The sequence below is a fragment of the Cetorhinus maximus genome, chromosome 3 (genome assembly GCF_964194155.1).
Source record: "Cetorhinus maximus chromosome 3, sCetMax3.hap1.1, whole genome shotgun sequence".
Taxonomy (NCBI): Eukaryota; Metazoa; Chordata; class Chondrichthyes; order Lamniformes; family Cetorhinidae; genus Cetorhinus; species Cetorhinus maximus.
The window spans coordinates 86,157,478-86,180,373 of NC_135881.1; the positions used below are offsets into that span (position 1 = coordinate 86,157,478).

A 22,896-nucleotide genomic window follows, 5' to 3' on the forward strand; every position below is an offset into this window, starting at 1 on the left:
ACAGCACCTTTCAAACCCACCACCACTACCACCTAGGAGGACAAGGGCAGCAGATAGATGGGGACACCACCACCTGGAAGCTCCCCTCCAAGTCACTCACCATCCTGACTTGGAAATATATCGCCGTTGATTCACTGTCGCTGGGTCAAAATCCTGGAACTCCCTTCCTAACAGTGCTGTGGATGTACCTACACCACATGGACTGCAGCAATTCAAGAAGGCACCTCACCACCACCTTCTCAAGGGCAACTAGGGACGGGCACTAAATGCTGGCCCAGCCAGCGAAGCCCACATCCTGTGAATGAATTAAAAAAAGAGGTTCAAATTTCGGATTAGTGTTAAAAGTTTAAAGGGGAGTTTAGAGGAAACTTTTCATTCTAAGAAATTTTAGAGTAACAGATTGAATTATCACCTGTCTATTGAGGCTGAGTCAATCATTATATTTGAAAAGGAATGATATAAACACATGTAAAATATTAAAGGATATGATGAAATAGTAGGGAAATGTGTTTTGATCAGATAGCTGCATTGAAGTACTAGCACTGGTGTGGATTTTCCATTTGATTTGCTGTTTAATTTAGTTTGCTATTTCACTTCATTTAGGACCTTGTAGCCACTCCAAGAACATGACGTACTGGTGCAGCTGGGGGGAACTTGAAAACAAAACAGAAAACTGTCAATGGAGACCAGCCTCATTTTGTGGAATTATTTTATGAATTTGCTCCCTCAATGAAGAGCTTCACCACAAGAATTTGGGCACAGATTTTCACTTACTAATATTCATTAAATTCCTTTGATCTGGAAAGATATGACCAAAGGAATGTCGGGAAAAGGAAATGTGAGATAACACACAGCGGATACCAATTTGACCCCATTCGTTCTATACTTGAACTATCAAATACTATATTACTGATTGATTAATTAGATGTGCATTTTCTCTTGATACAGAAAATTTGAATTAGAAAATGAACTTTCATTAGCTACACTTGTCCATGGATATCAATGCAGGAGCTCCTCAGGGTAGTTTCTGAGGCCTAACCATCTTCAGTTGCTTCATCAATGACCTTTCCGCCAACATAAAGTCAGAAGTGGGGATGTTCACTGATGATTGTACAGTGTTCAGTACCATTCACAACTCCTCAGACACGGAAGCAGCTTGTGCCTGCATGCAACAAGACCTGGACACCATCCAGGCTTAGGCTGCTAAGTGGCAAGTGTCATTGACATTGAAGTGCATTATCATTGCTGAATTCCCCACCATCAGCATCTTGGGGATTACGATCGATGAGAAACTTAACTGGAAAAGCCATATAAATACTGTGACTTCAGGAGCAACTCAGAGATTGGGAATTCTGTGGGCAAAATTGCCTGGTCCCGTTGCAGCGGGCATCATGGCAGGCAGGGGGCCCAATATGGCGAGAAGACCAAAAATCGGTTTCATGACATTGTGAAACCAGTTTGCAATTGTCCGCTCCAGCCATCAATGGCAGACCGTGTTTCTCACTGTTGCATGTCAGGAACCTAATTTCAATACTTTAGAATCTCATAATAAGCCCTGCTCACCGGAATCATCCCCCAACCTCATATTTACTACCCAAATCGGTGTGACTTCAGAATGGCATGCTTCATGACTGCCTTTAAAAATGCACCTGGTAAGTTGAACTTCGAGGGGAACTTGGAGGTTAGTGCACACAACCTGGCACAGCGTTCACGAGCATCGCCTGTATGACATCAAGGAAGAGACGCTGTGCATTCAGGAGGGGCACAGGCAAGTTCGGTATGGGTCAGGCTGGGGGCATGGGGGGCTGAGGGTCTGTGCAAGGCAGCACAGACTGAAGGAAGTACTTAAGCATATGCTGTGTGGTCAGGGATGGGGCTGGGGAGAGGGGTTGAGGGAAGCGGTATGCACTTGGAGTAGCTTGTCAGCAGCAGCTCCATTGACATGGTTGGAGTCAGGCCTCTGAAGATTTTCTGCCCATTCAAGCAATGCAAAAGCATGAAAGTGCCACCAAATGCTTCAGAACTTCATACCCTCAGGCAAAGACTGCAAATTAATGCGCGTTTTAGGGGGCAGCAGAACAATAGAACAACGGGCCAGCTGAGCAAGTTGTAGAATCCCCTTGCGAAAGGTGGCCATGGCCTAGTCACTGGTGAAGGTGCTCACAGCCCCTTGTAATATCTTTATTAAAGTTTGGACCAGTATCCATTATGGTTCAAGCTAACAGTGCAGTCTTGCAGTGCGGGTTAGGAGAATGTCTGTGCCTGAGCTGAGAGCACGGCATGTAGTCCAGAGGGCAAAGCTGCCGCCAATCGGAGGTGGGTGGAGTTTTGGACAGCCATGAAGCGCACTGCACACTGGCCGTCCAAATGGTGGCCAGCACTCTCCTGCACGCGTGAAGGGGCCTTCAAGACTTAACCAAGAGAGGTTCTTAGGACACATATGCTACCCCACAGGTCTCTCTCTTTGATCCTGCAGGAGGACATCAGGATCACGGAGCCTGGTGATTTAATGGTATGGCTCATGGCTTACAGGGAGAAGAGAAGGAGGAGAAGAGGGTGGCGGAGGCACCTGGCTTGGCAAAGGGAGGAGCACCTCCCTCAAGATGAAGGGGTGGCAGGGCCTGCTGCATACGCAGCTGAAGATCCACAGATGGCCGTCGCTTGAAGGCTCCTCGCTAGACCCAGGGTCAATAGACGGCACCTGTAATTCCTGCAGATGACTTAGAACCAGTGTTGACGAAGATTGCGCATATCTAGGAACTGGTCAGTCACATGTGCCCCTGCTGCACTGGGGCACCACGGGGACATGGAGGGCATCCACTGCCAGTGGCCAAGAAAGAGACCACATTGCTCAATTTATATGCCAGTGGCTCCTTCCAGGGCTCCACAGGTGATCTGTGGACCAGACTCCATGCACAAGTGCATCCAGGATGTCACAGACGCCATCTTCGTGAAGGCACAGAATTTTGCACATTTTGACCGGGATCAAGAAAGCCAGGAAGCAAGAATGCTGGGATGTGCTAGATCTCTGGTTTTCCATAGGTGCAGGGTGCCATCAATTGCACTCACATGGTGCTTAGATCTCCATGGAACCAAGCAGTCAGCTACATCAACGACAAGGGCTTCCACTCGCTGCACGTTCAGCTGGCATACGACCACCACTAATGCATCCTACAGGTCTGCGCACGATTGCCAGTAAGAGTCCATGGTTCCTACATCCTTTTCAGGTCTCAGAGCCCTGACATCTTCCAGGGTCCAGAGATCTGCAGGGTTCGCTCCTCGGGGACAAGAGCTACCCACAGAGGCTGTGGCTGATGACGCCCGTGTGGTGGTCTCAGATTGCTGCAGAGCTACGGTGTAATGAGGCTCATGTCATGACCTGGACTTTGGTGGAGCATACGATAGGCATCTTGAAAATGAGGTTCCAGTGCCTCAATAGGCCTGGTGGAGCACTGCAATACAGTCCACCGAAGGTGTTGCATATCATCGTAGCTTGCTGCATGGTACACAACCTGGCGCTGCAAAGGGGAGAGGACCTGGCTGAGAAGGAGGTGGAAGAGCTACTCCTCTCCTCCGATGAGGAGGATGTTGAAGGGGATGCCGGTGATGAGGTCCTCGATGGCGAGGATGCTGGTAATGAGGCCATCGTGCTGGCCAGAGGAGGCAGATGGCTCGGGAGGCCCTCATGGCTCCAAGATTCGTGGAGGATGATGATGAGATGCAATGAGAGCAATCCTGACATCCTCAACTTGCATCTGTGAACGTTTGACTCCTGTATGGCTGATGGCAGCGCACACACCCTAGTGCTCAGGCTCTTGCCATGGACACACAGCGGCGGCCCTAAGAGGCGGTAGATTCCAGGAGGATGATGATGACATGCAGTGAGGACACTCCATAGATCTTCGCATTGCCTCTGTGAATGTCTGGCTCTTGTATGGCTGAAGGCAGCTCACTTGCACTCTGTGATACAAGCATACGAACATACCTCAACCCCACGTTCCCTCCTACCCCCGTCAACCCTTCATCCTCTTGTTAATCAAGAATTTATCTAGGTCTGCCTTAAAAATATTCAAAGACTCTGCTTCCACCACCTTTTGAGGAAGAGAGTTCCAAAGACTCACAACCCTATGAGAGAAAAATGTCTTCTCATCTTTGTCTTAAATGAGTGGCCCCTTATTTTTAAACAGTGATGGCTAGTTCCAGATTCTCCCTCAAGAGGAAACATCCTCTCCGCATCCACCCTGTCAAGACCCCTCAGGATTTTAAAGGTTTCAATTATGTCGCCTCTTACTCTTCTAAATTCCAGCAGGTACAAGCCTAACCTGTCCAGCCTTCCTCATAAGACAACCCACCTATTCCTGGTATTAGTCTAGTAAACCTCATCTGAACTGCTTCTAATGCATTTACACCTTTCTTTAAATAAGGAGACCAGTACTGTACACAATACTCCAGATGTGGTCTCACCAATATCCTGTACAACTGCAGCATAACCTCCCTGCTTTTGTAATCAATTTCCCTCACAATAAATGATAACATTCTATTAGCTTTCCTAATTACTTATCGTACCTGAATACTAACCTGTTGTGATTCATGCACTAGGATGCCCAGATCCCTCTGCATCTCAGAGCTCTGCAGTCTCTCACCATTTAGATAAGTTTTCTTTTATTCTTCCTGCCAAAATGAACAATTTCACATTTGCCCACATTATACTCCATTTGCCAGATCTTTGCCCACTCACTTAATCTATCTATATCCCTTTGTAACCTCATGTCCTCTTCACAATTTACTTTCCTACCTAACTTTGTATTGTCAGCAAATTTAGCTACCATTCCTTCATCAAGGTCATTTATATAAATTGTAAAACGTTGAGTTAAGTTGCAAAAAGTTGAGGCCAACGCTGATCCCTGTAGATCAGGGTCATATCATGGAGACGCAGCTGTGAAACTTTAAATGCACCTGATCCTTTGTCCGCCTTCAGCACCTGTCCCCTTCAGGAGCACAGCATCACCGGTCACAGATGCTGAAGAGATGAGGCCAGCCCCACCTTAAAGGTACTGAGAGCACACAGAGAGAATGACGGAACTCTGTGACGCCTGCACATGACATTCTGGCGGCAATGACAAGCACCATCGAGGTGCAGGCATCACTAATGTGTCCAGGGAGTGTGAAGCCAGACTATCACTTTGGTCTGAAGGTTACACGCTGCACAGGGAAGAGACCATTGACTGAAACACCTGCCTTTATCTGTGCAGGAGCCAAGATTTCATACCTGAGTGACACGAACATTGCCCATCATAATAAGGAGCCATAGGCAAGGAGACATTCTTGGGAGTTTATTTACAATAGTGAACATTATGTACAAGTGATTAACGCCCATTCCCAGGCTGTGGAACTACATCTTCTTAACTTTCGTAACCTTGCTGCTACATCTTGGTGCTCCGTCAACACCGACAGTGGAGGTGGAAGCAGACTGCTGGCTGCTATGCCCTGTCTGTGATGGCCTTGGTGAGCATCCTTTGGAGAGCTGAGAGCTGGATGGCCCCGGCCTGCTTTGGGTGCCCTGCTGTGGTGTGGGCCAGCTGCGCCCCCCTTGGCCTGTTGAGCTGGAGCTGCAGGGGTCACAGGAAGAGGGGATTTGGATCGGCCGAAAATGCCCAAAGTCACCTGGGTGGATGGCCCCGGGATGTTGAGCTGCTGGTCCTCCCCCCTGTGGGTGCCCAATGGCCCCTGGCTGACTCCTTGAGGAGAAGGGGAAGCTGGAGTGAGATCGAGTTACCCTGCAGCCCTCTCTCTTTGACAGTTGGTGGTCAACTATGGCATCAACAATGGAGTTCAGCCCCGCTGCAGTGCAGGAGCAAAGTCCTGGACCAAGGCCTCCATGGCGGTCACTAACCTGCCTGGGCTGACCTTGATCTGCGGCATGCGGCACTATTATCTCGGACTGAAGGCGGACGGATCCTCCATTGCTCCTTGCAATCTGAGGAGTGCGCCAGACATCCCTTCCTGATGTTCCAGTGATTGCCTTTGCACCTCCACCAACTAATTGAGGACCAAGTACAGAGGCTCATCATCTGACTCGGACTCAGCAGATTTCTTGCCCCCAGCAGCCCTCCAAGTGCCAGCGATCAAGGATGTCCCTGCCTCTGCCTGCTGTGGAACAGATTGTGTGGTGTGCTCACCAGATTGCAATCCCAAGGCTGTTCTACATCCAGGTCCCACCGAGGTGTGTGTAGCTGCACTGGTGGAGGGTGTAGTTGAGCACTGTGACGGGTCTTCAATGGTACTGCCCTCAGGGTCCTCATCCAAGGTGCTGTCAGCACTGGGCTCAGGGTCATGACTGCCTGAGGTCAATATGTCAGATGTGCCTAGGAGAGAAAGTGGAGATTATTAGTGCTTGGCAGCCACGTTGAACACAGAACAGTGGACCCAGTGTAGCGTTGAGAGAGCGATGATATGGTGCAGAATCCTCAAGTGGGTGTTTGCTGCTGACCTCACTGTTGCCGCAGGAATGGTCGATGTCCTCTCCAGCCAGCTCCAACAAGCAATACTTGAATGGAATGAGGACCTTAATGTCCGGCATTCCATCCCCAGACTGGGACCTTTCCCAGTGATTGTGTGCGACCTTGTCTTGCATAAAGACAGATGGAGAGTGTAAGCAAGGCACATGCCAGGCCAAATGAGAAGGATGCCAGGTTTGCATGTGTGCTGAGTGGAGCCATGGATGGGATGATGAGGTGACCTCCAGAGGAGATGAGGCCAGTTGGAGATGTGAGGATGTGTGTGAGAGAGTGAGTGGTGTTGTCCCTTGAGCTGGCAATGAGTGAGATGCCAGTGAATGTGTGATGGGTTTGAGAGTGTGTGAATTGAGATTGAGTGACTTACCCTGGCGACACCTATTAGATCATTCATCCATCTTCTGCACTGGATGGCTAACCTCTTGTGTGCAGCGTTGGCACTGACCACCTCTGCCACCGCCTCCCAAGCCAGAGCGGTGAGACTGATGGGCCTCCTGCGGCCAGAGCGGGGGTAGATGACTTCATGGCAGGCCTCCACGGCATCCAGATGCATCACTGAACTGAGGTGCTGCAACTTTACTGGCTTTTGGGGCCATGTCTTCAGTGGAGTAGTCCTGGACTGCAAGTATTGAGAACTGTGTGCGTAACTGCAGTTTAAATATGGCACCCGGCATGAAGAAGCAGCGAAGTAATGGCGTGGTGGGCCAATCAGAGGGTGTTTGCCGTGAGTGCATAATTTATGAGGCGGGAAGGGGATGATACCGCCTGAAAACCTGCCATTGCAGCCGGCAGATAAAACAACTTTTTTCACGCCCGCTACCGCACAGTGCAAATCTGGGACAATTCTGCCCTGTGTCAGGTAACTCACCTTCTGACTCCCCAACTCTTTATAATGCACAAGTCAGGAATGTGATGGAATACTCTCCACTTCCCTGGGTGAATGCAGCTTCAACAACACTCAAGCTGCTGGACACCATCCAGGTCAAAGCAGCCCGCTTGACCAGCACCTCATCCATCACATTCAATATTCACTCCCTCTACCAACGACGCACAGTGTCAGTAGTGTGTATCATCTATAAGATGCACAGCAGCAACTCGCCATGGTTCCTCCAATAGCACCTTCCAAACCCACAGCCTCTACTGCCAAGAAGAACAAGTGCAGCAGATGCATCAGTTAATATCAGGAATACTGAAGACCTCATTTTCGGTCCCCGTTCCAAACTCCGTTCCCCAGCTACTGACTTCAGATCTCTCCTGGCAATAGTCTAAGATTAAGCCGGTCTCTTCACAACCCTGCTATCACATTTGATCTTGGGATGAGCTTCTGACCTCATATCTGTGCCATCGATAAGACTGCCTGTTTCCACCTCTGTAACATTGCCCCACTTTGCCCCTGTCTCAGCTCATCTGCTATTGAAACCTTCTTCCATGCTTTCATTACCTATAAATGTGACTATTACAATGCACTCCTGGCTGGTCTCCCACATTCTACACTCCATAAACTTGAGGTCATTCAAAACTCAGCTGCCTATGTCTTAATGTTGTTCAGCATGTCCCATTCCCCTAGCAACCCTATGCTCTCCAGCTTACATTGGTTCCCAGTCAAACAACTTTAAAATTCTCATTCCTGTTTTCAAATCCCTCCATGGCCATAAACCTTCCTATCTCCGTAACCTCACCCAGCCCCACATATAGAAACATAGAAAATAGGAGCTGGGGTAGGGCATTCGGCCCTTCAAGCCTGCTCCGCCATTCATAATGATCATGGCTGATCATCCAACTCAATAGCCTGCTCCCACTTTCTCCCCATATCCTTTGATCTCTTTTGCCCTAAGAGCTATATCTAACTCCTTCTTGAAAACATACAATGTTTTGGCCTCAACTACTCTCTGTGGTAGAAACTCCCACAGGTTCACCACTCGCTGGGTGAAGAAATTTCTCTTCATCTCAGTCCTAAATGGTCTACCCCATATCCTCAGACTGTGACCCCCAGTTCTGGACTCCCCCACCATCAGGAACATCCTACCTGCATCTACCCTGTCTAGTCCTGTTAGAATTTTATATGTTTCTATGAGATCCCCCCTCATTCTTCTGAACTCCAGCGAATATAATCCTAATCGACTCAATCTCTCCTCATATATCAGTCCCGCCATCCCAGGAATCCGTCTGGTAAACCTTCGCTGTGCTCCCTCTATAGCAAGGACATCCTTCCTCAGATAAGGAGACCAAAACTGTACACATTCCAGGTGTGGTCTCACCAAGGCCCTGTACAATTGCAGCAAAAGACATCCCTGTTCCTGTACTCGAATCCTCTTGCTATGAAGGCCAACATAACATTTGCCTTCTTTACCACCTGCTGCACCTGCATGCTTACCTTCAGCGACTGGTGTACAAGGACACCCAGGTCTCATTGCACATTCCCCTCTCTCAATTTATAGCCATTCAGATAATAATCTGCCTTCCTGTTTTTGCTACCAAAGTGGATAACCTCACATTTATCCACATTATATTGCAACTGCCATGCATTTGCCCAGCTTGTCCAAATCACACTCAAGTATCTCTGCATCTTCCTCAAAGCTCACCCTTCCACCCAGCTTTGTGTCATCTGCAAATTTGGAGCTATTACATTTAGTTCCCTCATCTAAATCATTAATATATATTGTGAATAACTGGGGTCCCAGCACCGATCCCTGTGGTACCCCACTAGTCACTGCCTGCCATTCGGAAAAAGATCCGTTTATTCCTACTCTTTGTTTCCTGTCTGCCAACCAGTTGTCTATCCATCTCAGTACACTACCCCCAATCCCATGTGCTTTAATTTTACACGCCAATCTCTTATGTGGCACTTTGTCGAAAGCCTTCTGAAAGTCCAAATAAACCACATCCACTGGCTCCCCCTCATCAACTCTATTAGTGACATCCTCGAAAAATTCCAGTAGATTTGTCAAGCATGATTTTCCTTCCATAAATCCATGCTGACTCTGTCCAATTCTGCCACTGTTTTCCAAGTGCTCAGCTATTAAATCTTTTATAATGGACTCTAGAATTCACTACCGACGTCAGGCTGACTGGTCTATAATTCACTGTTTTCTCTCTACGTCCCTTTTTAAATAGTGGGGTTACATTAGCTACTCCTCCAATCTGTAGGAACTGTTCCAGAGTCCATAGAATCTTGGAAGATGACCATCAATGCATCCACTATTTCTAAGGCCACTTCCTTAAGTACTCTGGGATGTAGATTATCAGGCCCTGGGGATTTATTGGCCTTCAACCCCATCAATTTCCCCAACACCATTTCACTACTAATACTGATTTCTTTCAGTTCCTCCCTCTCACTAAACCATGTGTTCCACAATATTTCTGGTATGTTATTTGTGTCTCCTTTGTGAAGATAGAACCAAAGTCTGCATTTAGTTGGTCAGCCATTTCTTTGTTCCCCATTATAAATTCCCCTGTTTCTGTCCCCACAAGCTTACTCTCGTACTCTATTTTCCCCTTCTTAATCAATCCCTTGGTCCTCCTTTGCTGAATTCTAAACTGCTCCCAATCCTCAAGCCTGTTGTTTTTTCTGGCCAATTTGTATGCCTCTTCCTTGGATCTAATACTATCTCTAATTTCCCTTCTAAGCCATGGTTTGGCCACCTTTCCTGTTTTACTTTTGCGCCAGACAGGAATAAACAATTGTTGCAGTTCACCCATGCACTCTTTGAATGTTTGCCATTGCCTATCCACCGTCATCCCTTTAAGTAACGTTTCCCAATCCATCATAGCCAACTCGCGCCTCATACCATCGTAGTTTCCTTTATTAAGATTCAGGATCCTAGAATCAGAATCAACTATGTCACTTTCCAACTTGATGAAGAATTCTATCGTATTATGGTCACTCATCCCCAAGGGGCCTCACACAACTAGATTGCCAATTATTCCTTTCTCATTACACAATATCCAGTCTAGGATGGCCTGTTCTCTTGTTGGTTCCTCAACATATTGGTCCAGAAAACCATCCCGTATACACTCCAGGAACTCCTCCTCTATGGTATTGTTACTAATTTGATTTGTCCAATCTTTATGCATATTAAATACAGATGTTCCTTTATTACATGCGTCTCTAATTTCCTGTTTAATGCCATTCCCACCATCACCACTACAGTTTGGGGGTCTTGATACAACCCCCACTAACGTTTTTTGCCCCTTAGTGTTTCTCAGTTCTACCCATACAGATTCCACATCGTTGGAACTAATATCTTTCCTCACTATTGTGTTAATTTCCTTTTTAACCAGCAATGCAACTCCACCGCCTTTTCCTTTTTGTCTGTCCTTCCTAAATACTGAATACCCCAGGATGTTCAGTTCGTATCCCTGGTCATCCTGCAGCCATGTCTCCGTAATCCCGACTATATCATACCTGTTTACATCTATTTGCGCAGTTAATTCATCCACTTCATTGCGAATGCTCCTCGCATTAAGGCACAAAGCCTTAAGGCTTGTCTTTTTAACATTACTTGTCTCGTTCCCACTATTTTTCACTGAGGCCCTGTTTGATTCTTACCCTTGATTTCTCTGCCTATCACTTTTCTTATGCATGAGAGCACACCACAGCTTCGAGCTCTCCTGCCATGACTCTAAATTAAATTAAGCATTTGGAAGATAGTTAATATCAAATAGTATCAATTATTCTAGGGCCCTTCTCCCCTGCTCCTCATTGTTACAGAATATAGCCCTTACAAATGATGAACTACAAAATAAGACCTTAAAAATTAAGCGAAGAAAGTAGTAAATACTTACCCGACCATACTCATGCTTCTCAATGGATCACCTCGTTCCCTCCTCACTGAACTCCCTCAGTCACCGAACTCCAACTTAAGCACTCTACTGCAGCCCAAAGCAGCACTCCAGTGCGGACAAAGTCAGCACTGTAAGATGGCCTGTTTTTATAATCTCTGAACCTAGCCTCTGAAAACCTATTTAAGCCAGTTATCTAATTAACTGGCTGTAGCTGCAAGCAGAGCCTGTATAAACCCTGTTTTAAAGCTGGCATAAAACTCACCTTCTTCCAGTCCAAACAGCAACTTTTAGTTAATTACAAAATTAAAGAAAGACTAGACTTTAGATAGAAATTAACCCTTAAATTCCCTCAATCACCAAATTCCAATTTAAGCACTCTACTGCAGCCCAGAGCAGCACTCCAGTGCAGACAAAACCCCTCTGAGATATTTGCATTCCTATAATTCTGGCCTTTTGTACATTCCCAATTATAATTGCTCCAACAGTTTTGGTCGTGCCTTCAGTTGATAAGGTCCCAAGCTCTAGGATTCCCTCCCTAAGCCTCTCTGCCTCTTTACCTCACTTTCCTCTTTAAACAAGCTTTTAGTCATCTGACCTAATATCTCCTTATGTGATTTAGTGTCATACATTGTTTTGTAATGCTCCCTGTGAGCGTTTCATTACATTATAAGCGTTGTATAAATATAAGCTGTTATTATTAGAGGACCACCATCTCCAAGTTCCCCTCCAAGTCACACACCACCTGACTTGGAAATTTATCAGTGTTCCTTCATATTCACAAGGTTAAAATCCCCAAACTCCCTTCGTAAAAGCACTGTGGGAGTAACTACGGCATTTATTTGGCAGCAATTGAAGAAGGCAGTTCACCACCACCTTCTCAATAGCAGTTAGGGATAGGCAATAAATGGTGACCATGCTGGAAATGCTCATATTCCATGAATGAATGAAAAAAATCTTTGCAGCAGCTGCTACAATGGCTTCCCTTTTTGTTATTATGGGTGGAATGTTATGCCCCCACTCCACCCCCAGAGCAGGCTGGAAGGCAGCAGGGGTGGGGGGGGGGGAGTGCGGGTATCGAATCAGGTGGCAAAGCTGTGAAGCTGTGCCTGCCACCTATTCACCTCCACTGGTATTCTAGCAGTTCCCCTTGATTGAAAATTTACTGAACTTAACCTGACAATATATGAGCGATGGACTTTAATACAAAATGCAGAGACAGCAGACCTTTCATTTTTATTCTGTAAATTAAGGAGACCTGCATTTTGCAACGTATTGTAATTATTTGCACACTATTGATCATAATTTTACAATCTTTTTATTATTTTATACTTTATTTTAATGATTGTCTATAATTATGACATGCATTTTGATTTCTTGTTTTATTTGTATTGTCATCACAATTCGGCACATGCCACCATGATGATTTTTCAATAAACAAATTATCTATCTATGTACCAGTGGTAGGGGTGGTGTCAGGTATTTGCCGTTAAGCCAATTTAGGCCATATAAGGGCCTCCTAACACTGTCATTGGGGTTTTGCCAGCAGTGGGAAGTCTCAACACAGTGGCCTTTCTACAGGCCGGTGGGGTGGGGTGTTGCTCCTGTTCAGGCATCCTGCGCTAAATGGAAACCACCCTTCTTCCACAGTACTCCCCATCCCACAAGTTACTCCCCTGTCATCCTCCCGAACCCAGCACCCCCATCTCCCTTGCTAGCCTGGCCTCGGTGAAGCCTTTGGCTAACATGGGTTTCTGGATCTATGGCTCCTTGAGGTTGGGGACCTGCTGCAGGCCCAGCAGTGGCCTCTGCTCCTGGTAGCACGGCTGGGACTAGAGAGCTCCCAGCCATTTGATTGGCCGGCAGCTTCTGGAGGTGAGACTTCCTCCCCAAGGGGGCAGAAGTCTTACCCTGAGCTAATTAATGGCCCAAAAACTATTAAATCGCTGCGAGGCCTGATCAAAGGGATGTAAGATTTTCAGCTGGGAGGTAGGGGGAGGATGAGGACACCACCTCTGCATAAAATTCAGGCCCATATTTCAATAATCAATTAGATCAGGGATAGATGGAGCAAAAATGCTGCAATCAGAAGATCACATGAGAGAGCTGCCAGGCACAGTAACACTCAAACTTCCTCAACTTAGTTGGCTGATCTATAATTCAAATAGTTTGTATACAAGGGTAGAAATTTTAAGGCTTGGCTGCCAACATAGCACTGTTGTAATATGCCTTTAAGGGATAGCATCATGCCATCACTTTAAGGGAAGTATGTCATGTAATCCAGCCTGTTTCACTTTGGCCTGGGACAGAACAGAGCACACACAGCTCTGTAGCTCCTGTGTCCTCAAGCTTTCTTCCATGTATGTATGTTCACCTGTGCCTACAATTAAAGATATGAACCCATAAAGTGTTTGCACAATCCCTTATGAGCGATTGGTGCCTTTATATCATTATATCACAAACAGCAAGCACTACCTCTGACCCACAGTTGTATGTAGCAAGGTCCTTACTGGCAGTGGAGCCGTGCAATTTTTGCCCTATAATTGCTGGATTCCTAACGAGATGATCTTTAGTCCTTGCATATCACTGAGCGCTTTATTTTGCAGCTTTTTACATTAGCGTTGGTGGAGAGGAAAACTCATAATAAGTTGCTAAGATACATTTTACTTCACGGCTGACACAATGCAGACAATTGTTGCTATGGTGAGCCATGCATAAGAGGAAAAGAAAATCTGGTCAAAGCTGACGTATACTCTTTCACTCGTCAAAAATCTATAGCTATAATTTCCTTTCATCTGCAGCCTTTTTCAAGTGCCAGCTGAAGTATATTTGCAATCAGGTCACCACCAGGTGACAGACACAACAGAAGACCAAATAACATTCAAATACATGCTTTTCCAACATTAAAATTACATCTCAGAACTAAAATGGATTTAGGCTGCCTGCCTGCTATTATTGCAGGATGCAGGAAATCAATGTCAGTCGCAGCTTCACAGATTCCAATTAAATTGGAAAGGTTTTTATGAGCAGAAACATTTAACAATTTTGCACATGCTGAAATTGCAAGCAATCATAGACTACTAACAAAGAGAATGACATTTGCAAAAGATAAACATCAAATAATGGGACTGGTGGCCCACAGGCTGTGATATTTGGGCTATTTTTATCAAAATAAAGATCACTGCTCTTGAGCAGTTATTGCTTTCCCTACCTGAAAGAAATTCACATCTTTATTACAAATCAGTATTATTATCACCACAGTTTGAGTTTGCTTTAACTATATGTGAGTCACAAGGAAGTTACCAGTAAAAAACAATTCAGCTCAAACCAGAAGGGCCTATATTTTACGATCCTACCTGAAATCTAGCAGATTGGTAGCAGAGAAAGCAGGAAAATAAGGGTGAGCCTAACTGCTACATCACCATCCTGACCCAGAGCTTTCTTCCCTATCACCCCAGCAGAGAAGAAGACCAGCCACCCCTTCAGCAACTACTGCATGAAAATGGCGATAGGAAAGCAAGGCGCAGCAAGGCACATGATTTCTCTTCTTGCTGTCACTAATGTCACCAATCGCAGTGACTGCCAGGAAACGGTGGTGGGAAACCCTGGGATAGCAGTGGCAAACTTCCTTCGTTGGTTGGTGGGAGAGGACCACCTATCCCTAGATAAGGACCTAGCACTAACATGTATACAAATGATTCACTCTGCTTGGCTCTTCTGCTCCTTTAATTGTGGCTTCCTTCCCATCTGTTGCAACAGCACGGATCTTGCTGCAGCACCACTGAGTTTGGCTCCCCATTAATGCAGGCTCATCCTTTTTTTAAATGGAAATGGAAGTTGCTGGCAAGGCTGGGATTTATTGCCCATCCCTCATTGCCCTTGAAAAGGCGATCCACCTTCTTGAACTGCTGCAGTCCATGTGGTGAAGCTATCCCACAGTGTTGTTGGATAGGAGTATCAGGAATTTGACTGAGCAACAATGAACAAATGACCATTTATTTTCATGTCAGGATAGTGTGTGACTTGGAGAGGAACTTGAAGGTGGTGGTGTTCCCATATGCCTTTGTTCTTTGAGGTGGTAGAGAAATTGTATGTTTTGTCTGCTTTGTATTACTGTCCAAGACTAATTTAATATGAGGGACAATTATAAACTGCAGTCATTCAGATTGTTATAAACATCTGCTTGTTTTTGACTGAATAGAATTCAGGCTTTCTTAATGAAAGAATCAATATAAAACAAGAGCATTCAGTTTATTCCAGTCCATAGTTAAAAACTAGAAGTTCCCTGGGGTGGGGAGGGGTGGGATGCGTTGGGACAGGACTTCCGCCTGCTGCTTAAATGCTTAAACCAGGCTTTGAGACTCGCTAAAAAATGCAGGGCAGGTGCTTGATTGCATCTTTGTAAGACAGCGGGGTCATGCCCTAAGAGACAGAAAAACATGGACATTTTCTGGCGGTGGTTGTGGATTTGGGATCCAGCGGTAAGCTTCCACTCTGTTTCCTATACCTTGTCAACATTGTGTCCAACAGTCTATCTCCTTAATGATGGAACAAAAGGATAGAGACTGAACTACAGGGAAGGAGGAAGGGTGAATTAGAGTCAAATTAGATACATAGAGAGAAATAAAGCAGGGGAAAGAAAGACTGGATTAAGAAAGATAAATAAATGAACAGGAAATCTGAGCATTAAATTTAAAAATGTAGTATTTAAATTTTAAAATCTCCAGGAACAATTTGCTACCAACAGGAATGAAACTTCACAGGTTTAATAGTTCCTTTTCTGAGCCTTCAAGATTGAGTCCAGGTCAAGCCATTATCATCCTAATGACATGAATTTGCAGCCCTAAATGTCTGTGGTGCGATCCATTCATATTTGCGACTTTCACGGAGGTTGACAGTGGGTTCGTGTATTTGCTGGCTAATAGTAGAGTGGCACAGATTGTCCAGCAATTTATGGCGATTTGCTACTCATGACATGATCGCTTCCATTGTCATAAATTGCTGGGTTTTGTACTCACTAATAATGACAGGCATTGTGAACTCACCATTATTTTTCCAACAATTTCTGAGCAATTATACTATACAATCTTTAGAATTTTACTGAGCTTTTTTTTGTTGTTACCTGTATGACTCCACCTCCTCCTCTACCAGACCCAGCTACAAAATCTTCAGGCAGATTCAACATCTTCCCCAGCCAGTCAAGCATCACAGTCTCCAACTCTGTACATGCAGGGCTTGCAGCCTAAAGGGAAAACCAGGAATTCACTTATACCTCATCAGTGTAAACATAAGTCATATCAGATGTACTTTCATTATTCTAACTAATACTGTTCAAAATAAAATATTTTTTAATGAGCAACATTAAGTTAGCAAACGTACTAAGTTTTTTTATTGGTTCATGGGATGTGAGCATCGCTGGCAAGGCCAACATTTGTTGCCCATCTCTAATTGCCCATTTCAAGAAGAGCAATGTAATGCTATTACTAGTTTAACATAGAGGGTGAATTTACCTAGGGCTTTTTCCATTCTGTCACACATTATTGGGTTTGCACTGAGCATCCACTGAACTTGTGATGCTGATGCAGAAATATCTCCAAGGAAATTCACCCCCAAATTGTTTTGGTGGTGATAATTATTTGAGTTGCTGAAGAAACAGAAGTGACAGAACAAAGCATCTTCCCAAAACTATGAGGAGCTATTTTTGGATAAAAAGTTAGACCCCAAGTCTGTCTTGTCAATACAATTGCAAATCTCCAGCTGGCTATTGACAGTCATTGCCAACCACACTCGAAATCCCAAGGTGAAGGTCATAATCAAGGAAGAGAGTTTGCATGTGTACCTGGTCTCACCTACATGTGACTCCAGATCCACAGCAATGTGTTTGACTCTGAAATGTCCTCTATCAAGTTGCCAAAAAGCCTAAAAGAAATTAAACCAGATGGACCACCTGGTATTGACCTAGGCAGTAGAAATGACAATGGCAAACTCAGCCCTGTTGACCCTGCAAAGTCCTCCTTACGAAAATCTGGAGGCCAGTGACAAAATTGGGAGAGCTGTCTCACAGACTAACCAAGCAACAAAAACAAAAATGCTGGAAAAACTCAGCAGGTCTGACAGCATCTGTGGAGAGAAAGACAGAGTTAACGTTTTCAGCCCGTATGAAGAGACATCTGGACTCGAAACGTTAACTCTGTCTTTCTCTCCACAGATGCTGTCAGACCTGCTGAGTTTTTCCAGCATTTTTTGTCTTTGTTTCAGATTTCCAGCATCCGCAGTATTTTGCCTTTATCCTAGTCAAGCAACAGCCTGACATAGTCATACTCATAGAATCATAGCTTACAGACCATGTCCCAGACACCAACTTTACCATCACTGGGTATGCCCTGTCCCACCCGCCGAGGTGGCAGCACAGTGGTATACAGTCGGGAGGGAGTTGCCCTGGGAATCCTCAACATCAGTTCCGTACCCCATGAATTCTTATGGCGTCAGGTCAAACATGGGCAAGGAAACGTCCTGCTGATTACCACATAACAGCCTTCACAACCATTGCCCCCCCTCAGTTGATGAATCAGTGCTCCTCCATTTGAACACCACTTGCAGGAAGCACTGAGGGTGGCAAGGGCACAGAATGTACTCTGGGTGGGGGACTTCAATGTCCATCACCAAGAGTGGCTCGGTAGCATCACCACAGCCCAAGCCAGCCAAGTCCTAAAGGACATAGCTGCTAGACTGGGTCTGCGGCAGGTGGTGAGGGAGCCAACAAGAGGGAAAAACATAGAGATAAAAACAAAAAACTACTGCGGATGCTGGAAATCCAAAACAAAAATCGAATTACCTGGAAAAACTCAGCAGGTCTGGCAGTATCGGTGGAGAAGAAAAGAGTCGACGTTTCGGGTCCACACGACCCGAAACATCGACTCTTTTCTTCTCCACCGATGCTGCCAGACCTGCTGAGTTTTTCCAGGTAATTCGATTTTTGAGAGGGAAAAACATACTTGACCTCATCCTCACCAACCTGCCTGCCACAGATGCATCTGTCCATGACAGTATTAGTAAGAGTGACCACAGCACAGTCCTTGTGGAGATGAAGCCCCAACTTCAAATTGAGGATACCCTCCATCATCTTGTGTGGCACTACCACTGCGCTAAATGGGGTAGATTTTGAATAGATCTAGCAACTCAAGGCTGGGCAACCATGAGGTGCTGTGGACCATTTGCAGCAGCAGAACTGTACTCAACCGCAATCTGTAACCTCATGGCCCGGCATATCCCCCACTCTACCATTACCACCAAGCCAGGGGATCAACCTTGGTTCAATGAAGAGTGAAGGAGGGCATGCCAGGAGCAGCAGCAGGCATACCTAAAAAGGTGTCACCAGAAGCTACAACTCAGGACTACTTGTGTGCCAAACAGCATAAGTGATAGACAGAGCTAAGCGATTCCACAACCAGTGGATCGAATCAAAGCTCTGCAGTCCTGCCATATCCAGCCATGAATAGTGGTGGACAATTAAACATCTCGTTAGGAGGAGGCGGCGGCTCCACAAATATCCCCATTCTTAATGATGGGGGAGCCCAGCACATCAGTGCATAAGATAAAGATGAAGCATTTGCAACAATCTTCAGTCAATATTGCCAAGTGGATGATCCATCTCAGCCTCCTCCAGAGGTCCCCAGCGTCACAGATGCCAGTCTTCAGCCAATTTGATTCACTCCAAGTGATATAAAGGAACAGCTGAAGGCACTGGATACTGCCAGGGCTATGGGCCCTGACAATTTTGCAGCAATAATATTGAAGACTTGTGCTCCAGAACTTGCCGTACCCCTAGCCATGTTGCTCCAGTACTGCTACAACACTGGCATCTACCCAGCGATGTGGAAAATTGCCCAGGTATGTCCTGTACACAAAAAGCAGGAAAAATCTAACCCAGCCAATTATCACCCCGTCAGTCTACTCTCGATCATCAGTAAAACAATGGAAGGGGTCATCAGCAGTACTATCAAGCGGCACTTGCTTAGCAATAACCTGCTCACTGATACCCAGTTTGGGTTCCAAAAGGGTCACTCAGCTCATGACTTCATTACAGTCTTGGTTCAAACATGGAAAAAAGGGCTGAACTCAAGAGGTGAGGTGGGAGTGACTGCCCTTGATGTCAAGGCAGCATTTAACCCAGTGCGGCATCAATGAACCCAAGTAAAACTGGAGTCAATGGGAATATGGGGGAATACTCTCCATTGGTTGGAGTCATGCTTAGCACAAAGGAAGATGGTTGTGGCTGTTGGAGGTTAATCATCTCAGTTCCAGAACATCACTGCAGGAATTCCTCAGGGTAGTGTCCTAGGCCCAACCATCTTCAGCTGCTTCATAGAAAAACATAAACATAGAAAATAGGAGCAGGGGTAGGCCATTTGGCCCTTCAAGCCTGCTCTGCCATTCATTATGATCATGGCTGATCATCTAACTCAATAGCCTGTTCCCGCTTTCTTCCCATATCCTTTGATCCCTTTTGCCCCAAGAGCTATATCTAACTCCTTCTTGAAAACTTACAATGTTTTGGCCTCAATTACATTCTGTGGTAGCGAATTCCACAGGTTCACCACTCTCTGGGTGAAGAAATTTCTCCTCATCTCAGTCCTAAATGGTCTACCCCGTATCTTCAGACTGTGACCCCTGGTTCTGGACTCCCCCACCATCGTGAACATCCTTCCTGCATCACTGACCTTCCATCATAAGTTCAGAAGTGGGGGTGTTCGCTGATGATTGCACAAAGTTCAGCACCATTTGCGACTCCTCAAATACTGAAGCAGTCCATGTCCAAATGCAGCAAGACCTGGACAATATCCAGGCTCGGGATGACAAGTGGCAAGTAACATATGCGCCACACAAGTGTCAGGCAATGACCATCTCCAACAAGGGAGAATCTAACCATCATTCCTTGACATTCAATGGCATTAGCATCACTGATCCCCCACCATCAACATCCTGGGGTTTACCATTGACCAGAAACTGAACTAGACTAGCCATATAAATACTGAGGCTACAAGAGCAGGTCAGAGGCTGGGAATCCTGTGGCAAGTAACTCACCTCCTGTCTCCCCAAAGCCTGTCCACCATTTACAAGGCACAAGTCAGGAGTGTGATGGAATATTCTCCACTTGCCTGGATGAATGCAGTTCCAATAACACTCAAGAAGCTGGACACTATCCAGGACAAAGCAGCCCGCTTGACTGGTACCACATCCACAAACATTTACTCCCTCAACCACCGGCGCACAGTGGCAGCAGTGTGTACCATCTACAAGATGCACTGCAGGAGTTCACCAAGGCTCCTTAGACAGCACCTTCCAAACCCACGACCACTACCATCTAGAAAGGGCAGCAGATAGATGGGAACAGCACCACCTGGAAGCTCCCCTCCAAGTCACTCACCAGCCTGACTTGGAAATATATTGCCGTTCCTTCACTGTTGCTGGGCCAAAATCCTGGAACTTCCTCCCTAACAGCACTGTGGGTGTACCTACACCACATGGACTGCAGCAGTTCAAGAAGGCAGCTCACCACCACCTTCTCAAGGGCAACTAGGGATGGGCAATTAATGCTAGCCCAGCCAGCGAAGCCCACATTCCATGACTGAATAGAAGAAAGATGGATGAAGGAAGTGCAGAGGTATGAAAATGGATGAGACAACAGGTAGGCGAGGGTGAAGAGCGGAGAGCTGAAATAAGAGGGGGACAGGTAGAGGAAGACAGAGAAGAGAGAGGGAATAGGTCACGAGTAAATGTGAAGACGGAAAGGAGGAAGTAGAAAAAAAGCTTTGGGACATCAAACTCTCTCAATGGGGAGGAGGGTTGCAATGTGTTGCACCCCTGCCCTCAGGTCTAGGTTTTCTTCTCTGGAAGGATTGGATTCTTACCCTGGTCCAATTCTAGAGATTTTCAACTCAGTGGGGAGGAGGATTGTGAGCCTTCCCTCCACCAGACCTCAAATATATCAATGAGGACCTGCCTGCCTATGGGAATCGATGCAAGATTCTCTAGCACCCTAACGTGAACAAATTTATACCCCACAAACTATTAAGCTTTTTATTTCCCTTATACTATAGCTTACCTAACTTGCATCAGCACCATATTCTAACAGTATATGTGCTGATGGTCAAGTGACAGTGAAAACCAAAGAACATATCTCACCTAATGTCCAGGAGCTTCAACAACACTCAATAAGCTCAACACCATCCAGAACAAAACGGCTGATTTGATTGGCACCCCATCCACCACCTTAAATACTTTCAGGTGGAGCAATTCTTTCAGGTAACGCCAGTTCAAGTGGCACTACAGATTCTCCAGGAGTAGGCAGCACCTCAGGCTGCGACCCATATGGTGTTTTTAAGTGACATCAATGAAGAAACCCAGCAGGCCTTGCAAGTTGTGAGTTGCAGCGCTGTCTGCTCCCAGGGGACTGACGTAAACTCTCTGTAGTGCTGCTTCAAGCAGTGCTTTGCAAACAAATTTCCCTCTCTCTCATTTGTTTCACCATTGGTGCACCAGGGCAGCAGTGTGCACCATCTACAAGATGCACAACAACCATTCTCTAAGGTTCCTTTGACAGCAGCTACCAAACCTGTGATCGCTACCTCCTCGAAGGATAAGGGCAGCAGGCGCCTGGGAACACTGCCACCTAAAAACGCCCCTCCCAGTCACATACAATCCTGACAGGGGAATATATTGCATTTCTTAATTGTAGTTGGGACAAAATCATGGAACTCCCTTCCTAACAGTATTGTGGGTGTTTCTCCACCATATAGACTGCAGCGGTCAAGAAAGTTGCTCACCACCACCTTCTGAAAGACAGTTAGGGTTGGGCAATAAATGTTAACCTTGCCAGCAAGACCTATATTTCAGGAAGCAGTCCATGTCCAAATGCAGCAAGACCTGGACAATATCCAGGCTTGGGTTGACAAGTGACAAATAACATTCATGTCACACAAGTGTCAGGCAATGACCATCTCCAACAAGAGAGAATCCAACCATCACCCCTTGATGTCCAATGGCATTACTATCACTGAATCCCCCACTATCAATATTTTTTTTATTCATTCATCACAGGCTAGGCCAGCATTTATGGCCCATCCATAACTGTCCTTGTTCTGAGGGCAGTTAAGAGTCAACCACATTTGCTAGAGTCACATGTAAGCCAGATCAGGTGGTTTTCTTCCCTAAAGGGCATTACTGAACCAGATGGGTTTTTATAACAATCAACAATGGTTTCATGGTTATCATTAGACTTTTATTTCTGGATTTTTATTGAATTCAAATTTCACCATCTGCTGTGGCGGGATTCGAACCCAGGACATTACCCTGGGCCTCTGGATTATTAGTCTAGCAACAATATCACTACGCCATCACCTCCCTCAACATCCTGGGATTTACCATTCACCAGAAACTGAACTGGACTAGCCATATAAATATTGTGCCTACAAGTGCAGGTCAGAGGCTAGAAATCGTGAGATGAGTAACTCACCTTCTAACTCCCTAAAGCCTGCCCGCCATCTACAAGACACAAGTCAGGGGTGTGATGGAATACTCCCAACTTGCCTGGATGAGT

At 45.9% G+C, this 22,896-nt stretch overlaps 1 protein-coding gene across 2 annotated transcripts in view; it reads right to left on the bottom strand.

Annotated features, from left to right (window-relative positions):
- The window catches only part of ddc (dopa decarboxylase), a 184,231-nt gene that overhangs the window by 148,362 nt on the left and 12,973 nt on the right, over positions 1-22,896 (bottom strand). For both annotated transcript variants that reach the window (XM_078538627.1, XM_078538626.1), the window contains exon 4: positions 16,420-16,539. In XM_078538627.1, the coding sequence (XP_078394753.1) occupies positions 16,420-16,539 (120 nt within the window). The remainder of the gene's footprint in view (positions 1-16,419; positions 16,540-22,896) is intronic.